At 47.4% G+C, this 17,020-nt stretch overlaps 1 protein-coding gene across 11 annotated transcripts in view; it reads left to right on the top strand.

The window, feature by feature from the left end:
• Positions 1-17,020, top strand: part of SEMA5A (semaphorin 5A) — a 469,481-nt gene that overhangs the window by 440,786 nt on the left and 11,675 nt on the right. For 10 of the 11 annotated variants that reach the window (XR_007127428.1, XM_047729868.1, XM_047729867.1 and 7 more), the window contains 3 exons: positions 3,848-4,073; positions 7,337-7,555; positions 15,445-15,615. Coding sequence is in view for 10 of the 11 variants with exons in the window: in XM_047729868.1 (XP_047585824.1) it covers positions 3,848-4,073; positions 7,337-7,555; positions 15,445-15,615 (616 nt within the window). In the remaining variant the exon portion in view is untranslated. Of the gene's footprint in view, positions 1-3,847; positions 4,074-7,336; positions 7,556-13,426; positions 14,199-15,444; positions 15,616-17,020 lie in introns of those variants that run through there. The other variant, XM_047729870.1, reaches the window with a different exon arrangement.

Raw genomic sequence — 17,020 nt, 5'->3', positions numbered from 1 at the left:
GGTCATCAGGATATTGTCGCATCCAGATTCGGTTGAGCCATAGAATGACTTATCATTGAATCAAATCACTTCATAATTTGGGTCACTGATAGAAAACTGATTGGTCATACCATTTCTCAGCATTTCATTATTTGATATTTTATTTATTTATTTTAGATTTTATTTACTTATTTGACACAGACACAGCAAGAGAGGGAACACAAGCAGGGGGGAGTGGAAGAGGGAGAAGCAGACTCCCAGCTGAGCAGGGAACCTGATGCGAGGCTCGATCCCAGGACCTTGGGATCACAACCCAAGCCTGAGGCAGATGCTTAACCCACTGAGCCTACCCAGGTGCCCCTCTAATTTGATATTTTAAATGAATCCATCACAATAAACCTCAAAAAGCAGATGAAAGGAGAGTTCTGAGTCTCAAGGTAGGCTTCATAATGATGAAAAGACAATAAATGGAAGAACAAACTTTGTTACCAGAGGCTAGGGCTAATAAGCCCGAATTGATCTTTATCCTTGAGCTGTGCCCATCTCCGCCACATGGGACATGTCACCAACCCACAGAGACCAACTCAGCCCCTTGAGCCAGCTTTAAAATATATTTGCTATTCATGTATTTCAAAAATGAAATTTCTCCTCCATAGAAAAGGTGACATTTCTTGTGTACGGAAGTGGAGAGTTACTGGGAGCATCTTCTACGTTTGTTTCTTAAGATGGGGGATCTCACTGACGAACTTGTCAATGCTCAAAGACCCGCCATTTTTAAGCAGGGGTCTATAAACCACATATGTTCCAAGTCAGTTTCAGCCAGGAGCCCTGACCACCTGTCCCTCCAGGCTGAGGTGATGATGGTGGCATCTGGCATTTTCAGTCTGGGGATGGCGGTGCCACCACGGTATAATCCTGGAAGACCCCAGACATAGGTTTATTTCATTCCTATTGTGTGGCCTCCATTTCAAGAGAAGATGAGAGGGCTCATGTGTGTTCTGCCTGGTTTTTCACACGATTGGGTTTATGGCATTCATTGGGGCTATTTTATTTTTCATTTGGGAGGCAGCATCCGAATAATATCATAATAAAAGATGCTGTAAACAAAGGGAAATTGAGTCATCAATCTTCCTGGTATGTGTTGGGGTAGAGAGAAGGCAGACCAGTGTGGATGGGGAAGGAATGGTGAGAAGATATGAAATCAGAGAAGCAGTTGTGACCACTTTCCATAATATCTGCCAAAAGCTTGTGATATCACCAACAGGAGGAACTCTCCTAGGCTTTGTTACTTAGGAATTTCTTTTTAATTGGACTACTAGTAGAGAAAAATTGCTATAGTAACTAGATTACTGACAAAATACATATTTTAATAGGCTTCCAGGTAGGGCTGGCGGTGTGGACACATGGCCACTCTCTCTCCTACTGGAAACACATGACTGTCATATTAAAGGAGTGTTCCTTCAAAGCATAAACCCACAAGGACAGTTTTTACTGTGCCTAAATCCCTGATGGGAGGGGAGATGAATTGGTGATGGATTCACAGAATCTGAACGACCAACCCCAGGAACCCTGGTGTGCGAGGGACCTGGGTAAGACTAGTGAGCCCATCGTTATCACATCCCTCAGCTGTGGATGCTGTGCCCCTAGTTATGAGTGCAAACACCAGATTTTGATGTAACCCAAGGGACAAATGTAACTGCATTAAGATGACGGGAGATCAGAAGTCCTCATCAATGTTGCAGACACAGGGATGGGGGAGGGAGTAAAGGGCCAAACCGTCTCCTTCCATAGGCACAGTTAATGGATAATGCCTGATCCTGGAAAATTCTGGTAGTTAGAACTAGGGCTAAATATGCAAATATTTAACTACGAGAAATGGAGAAAGAATTTTTCTCTTTTTCATAAAAAAGCTTAGAGGGCTATTTAACACTTACTTGGTATATATATTTAACATCAATAAAAATCATTTCTTAAGTATGGTCATAATGGGTGCGTCATATGTTGTGGGTTTCCCTTTAACGAAACCTTTATTGTCCAATGGAAGAATGAACAGTGCTGTGTCCAAGGCCAAGCCTTGTACCCTTCATACGTGGTGCTTTTTTTTTTTTATTTTATTTTTTATAAACATATATTTTTATCCCCAGGGGTACAGGTCTGCGAATCGCCAGGTTTACACACTTCACAGCACTCGCCATAGCATATACCCTCCCCAATGTCCATAACCCCACCCCCGTCTCCCAACCCCCTCCCCCCATCAACCCTCAGTTTGTTTTCTGAGATTAAGAGTCACTTATGGTTTGTCTCCCTCCCAATCCCATCTTGTTTCATTTACTCTTCTCCTACCCCCTCAACCCCCCATGTTGCATATCCTCTCCCTCATATCAGGGAGATCATATGATAGTTGTCTTTCTCCGATTGACTTATTTCGCTAAGCATGATACCCTCTAGTTCCATCCACGTCGTCGCAAATGGCAAGATTTCATTTCTTTTGATGGCTGCATAGTATTCCATTGTGTATATATACCACATCTTCTTTATCCATTCGTCTGTAGATGGACATCTAGGTTCTTTCCATAATTTGGCTATTGTAGACATTGCTGCTATAAACATTCGGGTGCACGTGCCCCTTCGGATCACTACATTTGTATCTTTAGGGTAAATACCCAGCAGTGCAATTGCTGGGTCATAGGGTAGTTCTATTTTCAACATTTTGAGGAACCTCCATGCTGTTTTCCAGAGTGGTTGCACCAGCTTGCATTCCCACCAACAGTGTAGGAGGGTTCCCCTTTCTCCGCATCCTCGCCAGCATCTGTCATTTCCTGACTTGTTCATTTTAGCCATTCTGACTGGTGTGAGGTGATATCTCATTGTGGTTTTGATTTGTATTTCCCTGATGCCGAGTGATGTGGAGCACTTTTTCATGTGTCTGTTGGCCATCTGGATGTCTTCTTTGCAGAAATGTCTGTTCATGTCCTCTGCCTATTTCTTGATTGGATTATTTGTTCTTTGGGTGTTGAGTTTGCTAAGTTCTTTATAGATTTTGGACACTAGCCCTTTATCTGATATGTCATTTGCAAATATCTTCTCCCATTCTGTCAGTTGTCTTTTGGTTTTGTTAACTGTGGTGCTTTTTTATGGAGATGCCGTGTTTAGAATTCTTGACAAATAAATCTTTAAGAATCTTAATCAGTCCCCCCCCACACACATCACACCATACCCCATTTGCCAGACCTTCAAACATACTCTGCTCAGTAATCGGGACGCTCCCACCTGTGCTTTCGAGGGAGGAATCTGGTGGCGAGGGAAAGGACGAGAAACTGAGAAATGCTTTCCAGGGACTAACCAGGGAATGTGAAAAGTTACACACTAGAAGTTACTCCGTACTCTCTGTGTTATTTGGAGACTCTTCTACTCTTAACACTTGCAGTCCGTCATCGCAGAGCTTAAAATACTCATTGAATTTAAACTGTGTATTATGTTGTCCAAAATAAAATGTTTGGTTCCGTAACTTTTAGCCTTTTTTTAAAAAACACTTAAGCTTCGCATCGAGCAGTTAGCAGTTTGAGTTATTCACCAAGGCAGAGGAAGGGGATGTTTATGGGCTCACCATTTTTCTTTGCATCTGGGTACATGTATTGTTTCATTCTCCTCGATGACGCAGGAGAAATTGCAGATTCCTCCTGCAGTTGACCTGAACGCTGAACAGGCTCTTAAAGCCCCAGCTGAACAACACTGTGTTTTTCACTTGGTAGAGTAACAGATGGGTGTCAGGACGTGAGGTTCAGAGAGCCCCATCTTCTAGGAAAGGGAGGAAGTGCGGGTCTCCGTTGATGTTTGCACCATAAGCACGTGCCATCTTCTCGCCCAGGAGTACCAGCCTTGCAACACCAACCCGTGCCCCGAGCTGAAGAAGACCACACCCTGGACGCCCTGGACACCCGTCAACATCTCAGACAACGGGGGCCACTACGAGCAACGGTTCCGCTATACCTGCAAAGCCCGCCTGCCTGACCCAAACCTGCTGGAAGTGGGAAGGCAGAGAATCGAGATGCGGTACTGTTCCAGCGACGGAACCAGTGGCTGCTCCACGGACGGTGAGCGGCCCCCCAGGACCCACCCCCTTCCCGCAGAGGGGTGTTTGATCCCGTCTCTAAGGTCCGAGGACAGTGAGGGGAGGGGATGTTCTCCTTTTGACTGTTTCCGGTGTCACCATCTTTCTGACAATGACCCCCACTCGTGCAGAACCGGCTTGATAGCCAGTTGATGAGAAAGTCTTCTGTACCAAGGTGGTCCTGTGAATTCAGCCCTCACAGTAACACTCTATCCATTAGTGATCCAGAATAGTTGGTGGGAGATTTGTTTAAGACCAGGAAATATCTTGAGGAAGGCTCAGTGGTCTTCCATAAATCTTCTGGCCCCCAAAATGTAAGCTGCAAATAAACTTTTGCTTTAATTCTCCCCGAGCTGGACCGAGACAAAGTGCGTCTGTCTGTAGAAGGTTCTTTCTGCTAAAAAGTTCACCATGTGAGAATCCTTTCATAGTCTTTGAAATTCCTCTGTCCTTTTCATCCCTGCAGTACCATGTGAATAAGGTAGGGACAACTCTAAGGTAGACTAGAAGATGCACCCTCCGCCTGGTCCTGCGGCTTAGTGGGCATCTCTCCTCCATAACTCACTTGCTCCCCCTGGAGCTCAGCTTCTGTACTGCAGGAAAGGGGGGTGAGCCTCCTCCTCGCCCAAAATCTTCGCTTCTGCTTTCTTCTTCATCTCTTCTGTCTCTCTCACCTACTTTAACAAGTCCAGTTCTAAGAAAGAAGATAGGTGTTCACAGATGGTTCTCGGAGCATGATGTGTTGAGAACAGTGATAGTGCCATCGTGCACTAGACCACCAGGAACATTTCTCAGCACCTTTGCGTTTATGATTCCATCTTATTCTCCCAATGTGAACATAGGAAGTACAGTCACCGTCAGTGCCACTTTTAGAGACAGCTCCTTGGACCCAGAGTGGGTGGCCTTATTGAACCACAGAGGTAGCGAGCTACCATGTAGGGCTGCCATGGGTAGGATAAATTCATGGGGGTGTGATCAGTGTCCTCCTGCCTTGCCAGAGAGGAGCTCTTGTGTGGAGCAGTTGCACTCGTGTCACCGATCTGCCTGCCTCCTCTGGGGAGCTGCTGGACAGCAGGGGCAGCGGGATCTGCCAGCCTGCGTGCTTGGAGGCCTGGCCATTGCCATCAAGAGCCACTCCTAGTTGTAGGTCCTGACAATGACCATCTCCAGACCTCAGACCATTCTGATCACTGTAGTTCAACAACTATACACAAGCTTGTTCATCACTTTTTGGAAAAAAAAAAAAAAAAGAAAGAAATTCTGCTTAGGGAAAAGTTTTGTGTGACTACGTCTATAATTCCAATAAAGCAAACACCTATACATGCAGAAAATCAAGCAAAATGATCTTCATTTCTACTAATTTTGTAAAATACTGTTTCAGTAAGAAGAAAAGACATATGCTGGAATACCAAGAGGGAACTGGGGGCCCATTGTAAAGATCTACATTCTGCAAGGGATAGTCTTTTCATCTTACATTGGGATTGTGACATAAGATACAAAATTCACAGTTAAAGATGAATTTTAGATATTTCTCAGATTCTTTTTTTTTTTTTTTTTTTTTTTTTTAGTATAAGTATGCCCCATGAATCTGTTTTAGGATAAGTATGCCCCATGCAATATTTGGGACGTACTTACCCTGAAACATTCCTTGTTGTTCATCTGAAATTCAGATTTAACCGGGATCCCTCTATTTTATTTCCAAATCCTGGTAACCCTGTTTCCAATTCATGCACTTAACTTTCTCATTTCAGAGCAGGTCGTGAACTGTCTTATTTCTTAAAACAGCAAAGTGAAAAAGAGACAATGAGTGTGTTTCCCTACAGAAGACTGTCATTGTCTTTTCTGAACATACATTTTTTACCCTTTTATTCTCAGAGACATACAAAACCAAAGCTGATGTTTGTTTTCAATGATGGTCACTTCCCCAGAACTTTGTGGCATACTTTGAGAGTTGTTTTTTTTTTTTTTTAAATAAATGAAGCTATTTATTTATTTGAGAGGAGGAGAGAGAGAGAGAGTGCACAAACAGAGGGAGCTGTAGACTCCCTGCCAAGGCAACGAGGCAGATACAGGACTCGATTCCACAACCCTGGGATCATGACCTGAGCCAAAGGCAGACGCTTGAACGACTGAGCCCCCCCAGCCTTCTCGAAAGTTTCCTGTTAAAACCCGAGTCACATTGCCACTGTTGAGAGCATTAGAACGTTTGCTAATATTGCAAGTGAGTAGCCATTTTCATCAAAGCCAACAGGCGTTTTGGCTGTGGCTGATTAATTAAACGACTTAGTGAGCGTAGAGTGCTCAGAGCAGATCAGACACACGGGAAGGACCAGAGCCGGTTCCTTCCAGGACAGCTCCCGCCTGCTGCTGCTGCTTCTGCTGCTGCTGCTACAGCCACACGGGTACCTGGGGCAACCCAGCTGCGAGTAACCAGGCCCCACACTTCACAGGGGCCCAAGCCCCTTGGCACCGTCATGCAGGGATGTCTTCACTTCCGGGTCATGGGCTCTGCCCCCTGCGGGGTTCCTGATGGACCCCGTCTCTGAGGTCTGATCGGGAAGGGGTGAGCTCTGCGTCTTTTACCAGCCTGAATTCCCTGCGGAAAGGCTCACAGGGACAGGGACGGGTTGAGGAAACTGTTCGAGCCACGCTTTCCTCTCTACAGCTGGATGTCCCCCACGGTGAGCCTCACCTCCTGTCCTGTTCTAGAATGCTCTAGAATTCCCGAGGGAAGTGAGGAAGTTGTGTTTCGTTTGTAAGAAGTTTCTCGTTAAAACGAGTGACCTACAGGGCGCCTGGGTGGCTCAGTGGGTTAAGCCGCTGCCTTCGGCTCAGGTCATGATCTCAGAGTCCTGGGATCGAGTCCCGCATCGGGCTCTCTGCTCAGCAGGGAGCCTGCTTCCTCCTGTCTCTCTGCCTGCCTCTCTGCCTGCTTGTGATCTCTCTCTGTCAAATAAATAAATAAAATCTTTAAAAAAAAAAAAAAAAACGAGTGACCTACAAACCCAAGACCTATTGCTTGCGTGAGGATGTGACCACATTCACCAGTCAAGCTCTCGGTTGCATCCCGCTATGTAAAAGCAGTTCACCTGCAGTTCTTTTCTTCCGAAGCAGGAAAAATATGCAACCGATGTGGGGGGCGTAGGTGCAGAACGAAGCAGGCAGCTGAGCGAGAAGGAAGGTCGGGGGGCCTCCGGTTACTCTCAGAACTTCTAACAGAGCTGCGCTCGGCCGTCTTGTTGGCAGGTCTTTCTGGGGATTTCCTGCGCGCTGGGAGGTACTCCGCCCACACTGTCAACGGGGCCTGGTCAGCCTGGACGTCGTGGTCACAGTGTAGCCGTGACTGCAGCAGGGGCATTCGGAACCGGAAGCGAGTTTGCAACAACCCCGAGCCCAAGCATGGGGGAATGCCGTGCCTGGGCCCGTCCCTAGAATACCAGGAGTGCAACATTTTGCCCTGCCCAGGTGAGTGGATTGAGCAATCTGGGAAACATCTGGAAATTCAAGGGCCCTAGACGACCTTCTAATTTGGGGAGGCTTGCTCACTTCCCTGGCTTTGTGCTTGAGCTTAAACATGTGTAAAGTCACAGATTATATTTTCTACCTGCCTTGGTAAAGAGACAGCTATAACCTAGGCTGGGTTATATTTATTTATTTTTGCTGATTTTAAAGAAACTAAAACATTCTCATGAGCCCCCGGGAGGCTCCGGGGCCCTTGGCATCCTGCCTGATGGAGCAGTGGGCCCAGCGGTGCAGGCCCAGAGAGATGGGTTGTGTCCTCGAAGCTGGTGGCTGGCCTTCTCCCAAACTGATGGGCCCAGCCCTCCAGGGACTGCCCTCCCTTCACACCACTGTGTCCTCCTCCACGGTGACAGGTATCAAGAGTGACCCACTGGTGGCCCTCATGTGCTCAGTCAGCAGGGCTCCATTTTGTCCTGAGTTCCGCTCTCTAAACACACACTCTTTTCTCTTGGAGACGGACAGAGGCTGCGTTGTCTAGGTCTTCCTCCGGAGACCTTTCATTCCACGGAGTTCTGAAATGAGCACAGGGCTAGGAAATCAGCTTAAAGAGCGTCCGTCTTCCTGGACAGGACGCTGCGTGCACACGCAGTCCTGAGGCTGGCTGCTGTCATCAGCACGCTAGCCCTCTCTGTGCTCCTCCTGCTGAGCCCTGGGAGCAGCCCCCGCACCTGACTCACCTCCACCCGACCTTCCCATAACTCACCTCCACCCGACCTTCCCAAAATCATGAGGATTCTTCATCGATGCCTCACGGCCACCGGAGCGCTGTCTAGGACTCTGCACATTGCCTCTGACTCTGCCCTGTGAAGATTCCAGAACAGCAGGGACCTCCATGATGGTCCCACTCTCTGTAGTGCCCCCAGCTCCCTGCACAGGCTGGCACACACGGGACAGCCATCAGCAATCGTTCACTGAGGGACAAGAGAAAGAGAACAAGCATTGGGTTACTCGGTCTTCCTTCCTTCGTTCAACTTTGTCAGGAAACATTTTTGGCTCGCCCACCAGGCACCATTCACAGACTGTGTGTGGACGCGGAGATATGGTCCAGGTCAAAAAGGAACCTAGAGTTCGTGAGGAGACATCCTGTGAATAATGTCGACCCCGGATGGTCACTGGCTGTTTGGCTGCTGACCAGACATAGTGGCTATACCAGCCAAGGACCCACTGAGCTGGAGCCATGGCAGCTACTCCGATCAGGCTGACCCTGAGCAGGGTTCTGAGGGCCAGATAGGAGTTGGCCAAATAGAGAAGGGGGGATAAGAATCTGGGGAGGGGGGTCATTCCAAACACCAGGTACAGTGTTTTTAAAGGTACAGAAACCTGTGAGCATAGCATCTTTTTCAGTAGGTACAAATAAGTTTTGGAGCTCCTTAAGCAAGGAACTGGCTTGCAGCAGTGCCCAGTGAGTATTTGTTGGATGAGTGAATGGATGAGTAGATGGATGGATGGGTGATGGATGGATGGGTGGTTGGGGGGGGTGGGTGATGTACGGGTGGATGGGTGGTGAGTGAATTGGTGAATAAATAGGTAGAAGTATGGATAGATGAAGGATGGATGGATGGGCAGGTAGATGAGTGGTGATGGTTGGATTGATGGATGTATAGACGGGTGCATGGATGATGGATGGATGGATGGGCAGGTAGATGAGTGGTGATGGTTGGATTGATGGATGGATAGATGGGTGCATGGATGATGGATGGATGGATGGATGGGCAGGTAGATGAGTGGTGATGGTTGGATTGGATGATGGATGGATGGGTGGTGGATGACTTAGTGGCTGAATAGATAGGTGGATGGACAGACAGATGAAAGATGAATGGGTGATGGATGAATGGGTGGGAGGATGACTAGAAGACGGGTGGATGAATGGATGATGGATGGGTGGATGGATGATGGATGGGTGGGTGGTGGGTGAATTGGTGGGTGGATAGATAGTTGGATGGAAGGATGAATAAATGTAAATTAAACTGAAAATACTTAGTTCTCAGCTTTGCGGCAGGGAACCTAATAATACCCCTGCTCCCATGGCTGCTACGCTCCCCCTAGGCCGACTCTGCCTGAATTTCTCCAGCCTCAGGAGACTCTTGCCTCCGACTGCTTGGCTCTTCTGGCCAAGTGATGCGGAGGGGCTGGGAAAGGTCACAGAACCAGCTCTTTCCCACAGTCCCAGCATGGAGAGTAGCATTCCTCCCTGGCACTGGGAGAGAGTTTGGTGGTGACATCATTAGATCAGGATCCGTCTTATAAACCAAACGGGGAGGGCGACAAGGGAATGTCAGGATCCCTCCGTCCACCCCCACGTCCCCAGGCTCCAGACATGCGACCTCATCATCATCAGCCGAACATGCAGACTCCTCCATGCTTGGAGGCCGCTTCGGGTCTTGAGTGCAAGACTCAGACCCATCTCAGAGACCCCCCTTAACATGACCTGGTGGCTGTTTCTATTTGAGTTGATTTCATGGTCAAGCCAATATTGTGTATACATAACCTTCATGTCTTAAAATAGCTCCATCCTCATTTTCTTTCTGAAAGCCAAGATTCCATAGAGGGTTGTGGAAATATTTAGAGTGGCCCTGTCACTTTCCTCTCAGGAATGGGCCAGTTCGGGGAACTGAGTTGGATGAATTCTATCTTCTCTCCCACCTTCTAGAAAATTCCTAAATGCATGATAGGATGTAACTTGGCAAGGAGGGGTTGGAACTGTTCAGGGATATGGGTGCTGAGCTGCTCTGCCAGTAATAGGGCTATTTTTACCTCATTTAGGACCTTCTCCTCCCTGTGAATTGACTCATTCTTAGTTCTATTGGGTCCATAAAGAACAGTTACAAATGGGCACTGTATCTTATTTAAAAACCAGTTTTCTCCTTATGACTGGATTTGAAAATAAATCTGAAGCTAGGTGAACATAAAATCAATCAATGAAAAATTTTATCTCTAATCCCAATTTATATAGTAAACTGCCATAAGGGTTTGAAGTTGAGATCCTGTTGAAAGGATTCTTTTTCCCCTTCTGTGGGTTGATCTGGTCGTAACTTCACCTACATAATTTTCCTCCAACATTGAGAAATAGCTTGGTCTTTCTTCTTTCTTGGTCTTTCTTTCTTCACTCTTTTTTTTTTTTTCAATCCATGTTTGTCTCATAACTAAGGATTCCAGAAACTTGGCCTACAAAGGTGGAGACAAAGGTAGTTCTTTGTTCCTGAGCAATATTCAAGTTCAAGTAAGATTATATATGTATATATGAGAGTTGTAAGTATGAGGGAGGAGGCAGACTGAGTGACAGTCTAATGGAGGGGCAGACTCCGAATGAAAACGATGAGTCAGGACAGCTGTGCATTCTGTAGAGAACGTATTAGACAACCATGATGAGTCGAGAGGGCTCCGTGCCTTTCTCTTCATGAGGTCCTTGAGTTTATGCTCTGTTTTGTAGACCGTATGTGCCATAAAAGATTCCTAAGACTTAGGTTCTGTCCAAAAGAAGCTCCGAGGCTGCTTGGTTGGGGGGAGGGCAGCTGGTGCAGGAAACTTCTGAGCCCAGAGCACGGCTGTCCTACAGTGGAGACCTATTTGGTGAGGCCTTGGGACTTTGGGGAAACAGTGTCACATACACCCATGTCCCAGAAGACTGGAAAAACATGACTTTATGTCTCTGACAGCCCCCAGGATGCCTGACATTCAGACATTAATCATTTCATTCTGCTCTACTCTTCAGGTTTCTAGTAATCGTACTTCCTGGGGCCGTCATTCTTGTTTTACTGTGGTGGGTGGAGCAGTCAGCCAGAGCAAGAGTTCTCATCCTCCTCTATCAAGTGTACCTAATCTATGAATTTCATTTGATCAGTAATAATCCCCCTTAATTAATTGCCTTGATCCTTGCAGGAAACATGGATTTGAGTTTGGTATGTGTGTCTGATCTTTCTCTGAACTGGTCTTTCTGGGCCAGGAGGAGATTCCCACTGGACTTGTAACAACGGGGTGATCAGATTTAGGCAAAATCCTAAACGGTGCCGGGTCCCGCCCCCCACGCATTGCCTCTGCGTCCTCACGTCTCTGTGCTTCTGTCCCGCATTTCTGGACCAGCCCCCCCCGTGGTAGTGGGGAGACACGTGAGCTGTTACTTCCACCAGTGCGGTTATCGTGTTAGTCCCGCATCGTTCACGCGGCGGGCTAGGAGGCTTCCGTGCCTCGCGTGGGGGCTGCGCTCGTTTTCTTTCCTCGGCTTCCAAGTTCCCGTTTCCCTCCCGCGCTCTGCAGTCTCCCTGGCAGTGCAGGCAATGTCGTGAGGCCTCTCATACTCTGCACTTGCTATTTGGGAAAGACTTCAGCCTTCCTCCTTCAGTGTTCAGGATCATTTTTCATCCCGTACAAAGCGCCGTCCCCCTTGCATCCAGAGTCCGTCTGTGCTCTGGAAGAGGCGGTGGTCTGTGATGGGAGCCCAGCGTTCGGGGCCCAGGAGGTGAGGAGTGGGGTCGAGCTGGTCTGGGGATGTCGGGGATTGCAGAACAGGGCCACTACCTGACAGAATAACGTGGCCAGAATTCTCCTCTGATTTCCTTTGTACTGGAAGCATCTCTTTCCCCAGTTCTGAAAATATCCCTTAGGACAATGAAGTCGCAGTTGAAATTGATACAGGTGGATACTGTATCTTAATGGTTTAAACTGGCAAGTGGGAGTGTTCTAGCAACTGGGTTCTGTTACACATGCGCCCTCAAACTGTTCGCACTTCGCACAAGGACTGCACTCTGATAACTAACTAACAGGACTGTGCCAGGGGAATTTTTCATGATACCAAGACAACAGTGGTGTGTATGGTGTGGATAGCATTGATCAGACTAGATGAGGTAATATTTGGAATATTAGTTGAAATGTGGATAGGAGTGAATACTATTAGAAATACTACAAGGTAGGTTCTAGATACCAGCTTACTGGCTTCCTAGTATGTGACTATTGGTGCTGCTTGTTTATAAAATGATTATGAATGAGGGGCACCTGTGCGGCTCAGCTGTTAAGCATCGGCCTTTGGCCCAGATCATGATCCCAGGGTCCTAGGATCAAGCCCCATATCGGGCTCCCTGCTCGGCAGGAAGTCTGCTTCTCTCTGTCGTACTTCCCCTCCCTCTTCCTGTGTCTCTGTCAAATAAATAAATAAAATCTTTAAAAAGTAATAATGAAAAATTAAAAAATGATCATGAATGAAAAAATTCAATCTCTGGTTTGTTTTTAAGTTTTTTATTGTAAGAATATTGAACATGGGCGCCACCCTGTTAAAAATATATATTTTTTAAATTTATTTACTTGAGAGAGAGAGAGCAGGGGAAGGGGCAGAGGGAGAGGGAGAGAAAGAATCCCAAGCAGATTCCACGCTGAGCGCAGAGCCCAGCAAGGAGCTGGATCTCATGACCCCGAGATCATAACCTGAGAAAAACCAAGAATCGGGTGCTCGACAGACTGAGCCACCCAAGGGCCCCTGTACACAAATCTTTAAGTGCACAAAACGGGACTGTTCTCTATGGACTGTTCTCTATCGAACAGCACAGATGTGGACTTTTGTGAACAACACTGCAACAGACATGGGAGTGCAGATCTTTTTTACGGTCTTGATTTCAATTCTTTTGGATATTTACACCCAGAAGTGGCATTGCTGGATCGTACAGTAATTCTGTTTTTAATTTTTTGTGGGACCACAGTCGTGCTGTCCCTCACGGCCGCGCCGGTGTGCATTTGCACCAGCAGTGGGCAAGGGATCCGATTTCTCCAAATGCTCACCCACATTATGATCTGTTGTTTCTCTTTTTGTAATCTCCGTCCTGGCAGGTGTGAGGTGATGTCTTCCTGTGGTTCTGAACTGCACTGCGTGGATAGTTAGTGATACTGAGCATCGTTAAACATACCTGTTGGACACTGGTCAGCACGTCTATCATGAGATGCAAAAGTGAAGAACCCTCAGATCCCGTGGTTGGTTCCAAGTCTGGTTCTAGATGAGGCTCTAGAGCCTTCTGAGCTCCACACGGTCTTGTACACATTCAGACACTCACGCTTTTTGACACCTGTTCCTCTAAGGCACTGTGATGTACAGGCGCCCCTTGGGGTGTACAAGCATGTGCGCCAGAGGCCAAGCTTCAGCCCAAGTTACTAGCAGAGAAGCCGGCAGCAGGTGTTCCCCCAGTGAGAATAGATGTAGAAGAGGATTTTTGAAATTTTTACAATTCTGCCTCCTTTTACTGGTACCACAGCGGGTGGCCGATAACTGACTGGTTCCCTCTTAACTTCCCGATTCACCTTATCGCCTGCTAGGGAAAACGTAGAAAATTCTGAATCACAAAGTTCCCAGCTAGGTCAAAACTCACTTTAAAATTGGGTTCAAATGTTTCATTTCTGTTTTGTTTTTTACTTTTTTGGCAGATAAAAATATCATAAAAATGAAATTCCTGCTCATGTTTTTACCCATGCCTGTATCTAAAGGAAAATATTACTCCACAGAGATGTGTTAAATCATGCTGCATGTATTAAAATACCAATGATGTGATTCTAGTCAAAACAACCTTGAATGACTTTGGCATTGCTTCTCGTGATGGCTTCTGGTTTTTTGTTTGTTTAAGATTTTATTTATTTATTTGCAAGAAGGAGAGTCAGAGAGCACAAATAGGGGGAGGGGCGGAGGGAGAGGCAGACCCCCCCACACTGGGAGCGGGGCTCATCCCAGGGATCATGACTTGAGTGGAAGGCAGGGCCTTAACCACGTGAGTCACCCAGGTACCCCATTCATCTCATAGGATACGGAGAAAACAAACTATGAAATTATGTACTTACGGTAACAGTGAGCCTCTCATTGGGTTTCGTTGTTGTTCGCTGTGGTGATGATTCTTTTTGCCTACGGATGAGTTGACCTCACCAAGTCCTACAGCTATCTCCTGGGACTCTGGAAAAAAGTGGGGGTGGCTAGAAGAGGGCACATCGTTCAGGACTTCGATAAATAGTGGGTGGGATATGACAGCACTGGAGACCGTGGGCAGCGCAGGGGCCAGGTCAGCAGCATCAGCTAATGCAGGATGAGCATCAAGGTCCCACGTGCAGAAGGGCCTCGGGTGCCTGTGCTCAGGAAGCCTGTGCACAGGTGTCAGGGGCCCAGGCTGAGGAAAACGGGACACCTGCTCCGGGTTACTAGCAGTCATAGAACCAGTCATGCCTCGTGTCCACATTGTAAAACTTGCCTCCCTAATCATCCCCACGTCTGGCTGTGGATGTCGGGATTCGTGGCTTTGGTCCCTCCCAGAAATGCACTGCCGAGTCACCGCGGTTCGAGATCCGTTTGGTGGTTTGGCGCCTGCGTCTCCGGAGCGTCCATCCCAGTTCCTCCCAGAACCCGTTAGATGTTCTCGACCCCCGGTTGCGGAGCCCATTGTAATCCAAGTAGGAAGGAAGCCCGTGACAGCAGCTGCTTATCCTTGGCTCTGGGTGGACGGTGCTGCGATTAGCAAAGGTGAGAGCAAGCTAGCTGGCCTTCCCATGAATGACCACGGAACGTGGCTCGTGGTCCTTCCCCGGAAACTGGGACTTTATATTACATCCCTAGCTCTCCTCGGCTGTCTTCATGCTTGCGTGTTACATGTTTAGATCTATTGCTCAGAAGAACAAGTAGGAGGAACTGAGGACGCAGAGCTCAGGGAGAAATCAGCCAAGCTGGTTTCCTCACCAGGAGAGCCCAGACACCAGGGCTCACCCCCATGCGCGGTGCGCCCCGTGCCGTCCTGCAAGGCACGTTCCATGCGCGGCCGCATCCGATGTGTCAGCTCAAGATGTCACAAGTGCTGTGACTTTGTGTCCCTTCCCAGTGGACGGCGTCTGGTCTTGCTGGTCTCCCTGGTCAAAGTGCTCGGCGACGTGTGGTGGTGGGCACTACATGAGGACGCGCTCGTGCACAAACCCAGCCCCAGCCTACGGAGGGGACATCTGCCTGGGGCTGCACACGGAGGAGGCACTGTGCAACACACAGCCCTGCCCAGGTAAGCGCCGACGCGGCTTAGCCCACGCCTTCCCTCCCTTGATTTACAGGTGATGAAACTGATGAGACCCCACAAGAGCACAAACTGAAAGAAGGGAACCCCGAATCCTGCACTATTATCCTTGAAGTGACGCCATACCACCTTGTTCTCGCCACGGTGTCACAGCTAGGAACAGACGCAGGTCACCCCAATGCATTTTTTTAATTAATTATTTTTATTGACATATAATGTATTACTTGCCCTAGGGGTACAGGTCTGTGAATCGTCAGGCTTACACATTTCACAGCACTCACCATAGCACATACCCTCCCCAATGTCCATCACCCAACCACCCTCTCCCTTCCCCACCCACCCCCAGAAATTCTTAGGGTTTTTTGGTGAGATTAAGAGGCTCTTATGGTTTGCCTCCCTCCCAATCCCATCATGTTTCATTTTTTCCTTCCCAATGCACTTTTAAAAGGTTTAACCTGGTAATGGGATCTGAAAATCAGGTTGAAGAGCAAGGAGAGCCCTTGTGAAGGTCTTGGCCTCAGGTCCAGGGGCTCCAGGGAGGGAGGTGGGGAACCCAAGTTCAGAAGCTGGCTCACACAGGTGCCCAGGGGGGACCCTGCAGCAGTGTCCTCGTCCAGTAATCTGCTTTGTCCTGACACATGGGGACTGCTTAGAATGGAAATGAGGCACACTCTTCTGAGTCTAACTTTGACGTTGAAACAACCACACTTTTAATTTTTTTTTAATCATTTTTTTAAATTTATTTTCAGCATAACAGTATTCATTGTTTTTGTATCACACCCAGTGCTCCATGCCATCGGTGCCCTCTCCTGGTTCACACTTTTAATTTTTTAACTTGCTCCTGCAGATCTTTCTGGAAGGTTCCATTTATATTGAAAAGTGCCTAGAAACCAGATTCTCACAGTCATCCCCAAACCTGGTACTTTACACATTTTTAAGGAAAAATGTCACTGCTTTCAGTGGATCCAGGAACATGTTGGATTTCCAGATTTCCCCTGTAACACAAAGATGGTACAGAAATTTGAGAAGAACGAAAAAGCAAACTGCATAAAAAAAACCCTTTTAATTTGATCAGTATTTCCAAATAATATTGAGAGCACATTTTTTTTTGACATCCTTACTTAAAATCTGAGTGTTGTTTTCTTTTCAACCATCTGTAAGCCTGGGTGAATTTCACGAATCAGAGCGAATTTTCCACTTGAGGGTGAAGTGACCTTAGATCACTTAGCTTTGGGCCTTGACCTCCGACTCATGCGCTGATCTTGGGCCCAGAGGCAACAATACACCTGGGATAAAAGAACTTCTACCTCCTGTACAGCCTGACATTGTTGTATCGACTGCAGAATTGTTTTTTGCGACAGAAGGAAAGGTTCTTGTAGGAGCTGGAAACCCC

Source organism: Lutra lutra, chromosome 5 (assembly GCF_902655055.1).
Source record: "Lutra lutra chromosome 5, mLutLut1.2, whole genome shotgun sequence".
NCBI classification, from domain to species: Eukaryota; Metazoa; Chordata; class Mammalia; order Carnivora; family Mustelidae; genus Lutra; species Lutra lutra.
This window is presented reverse-complemented; position numbering and strand designations above follow the sequence as displayed.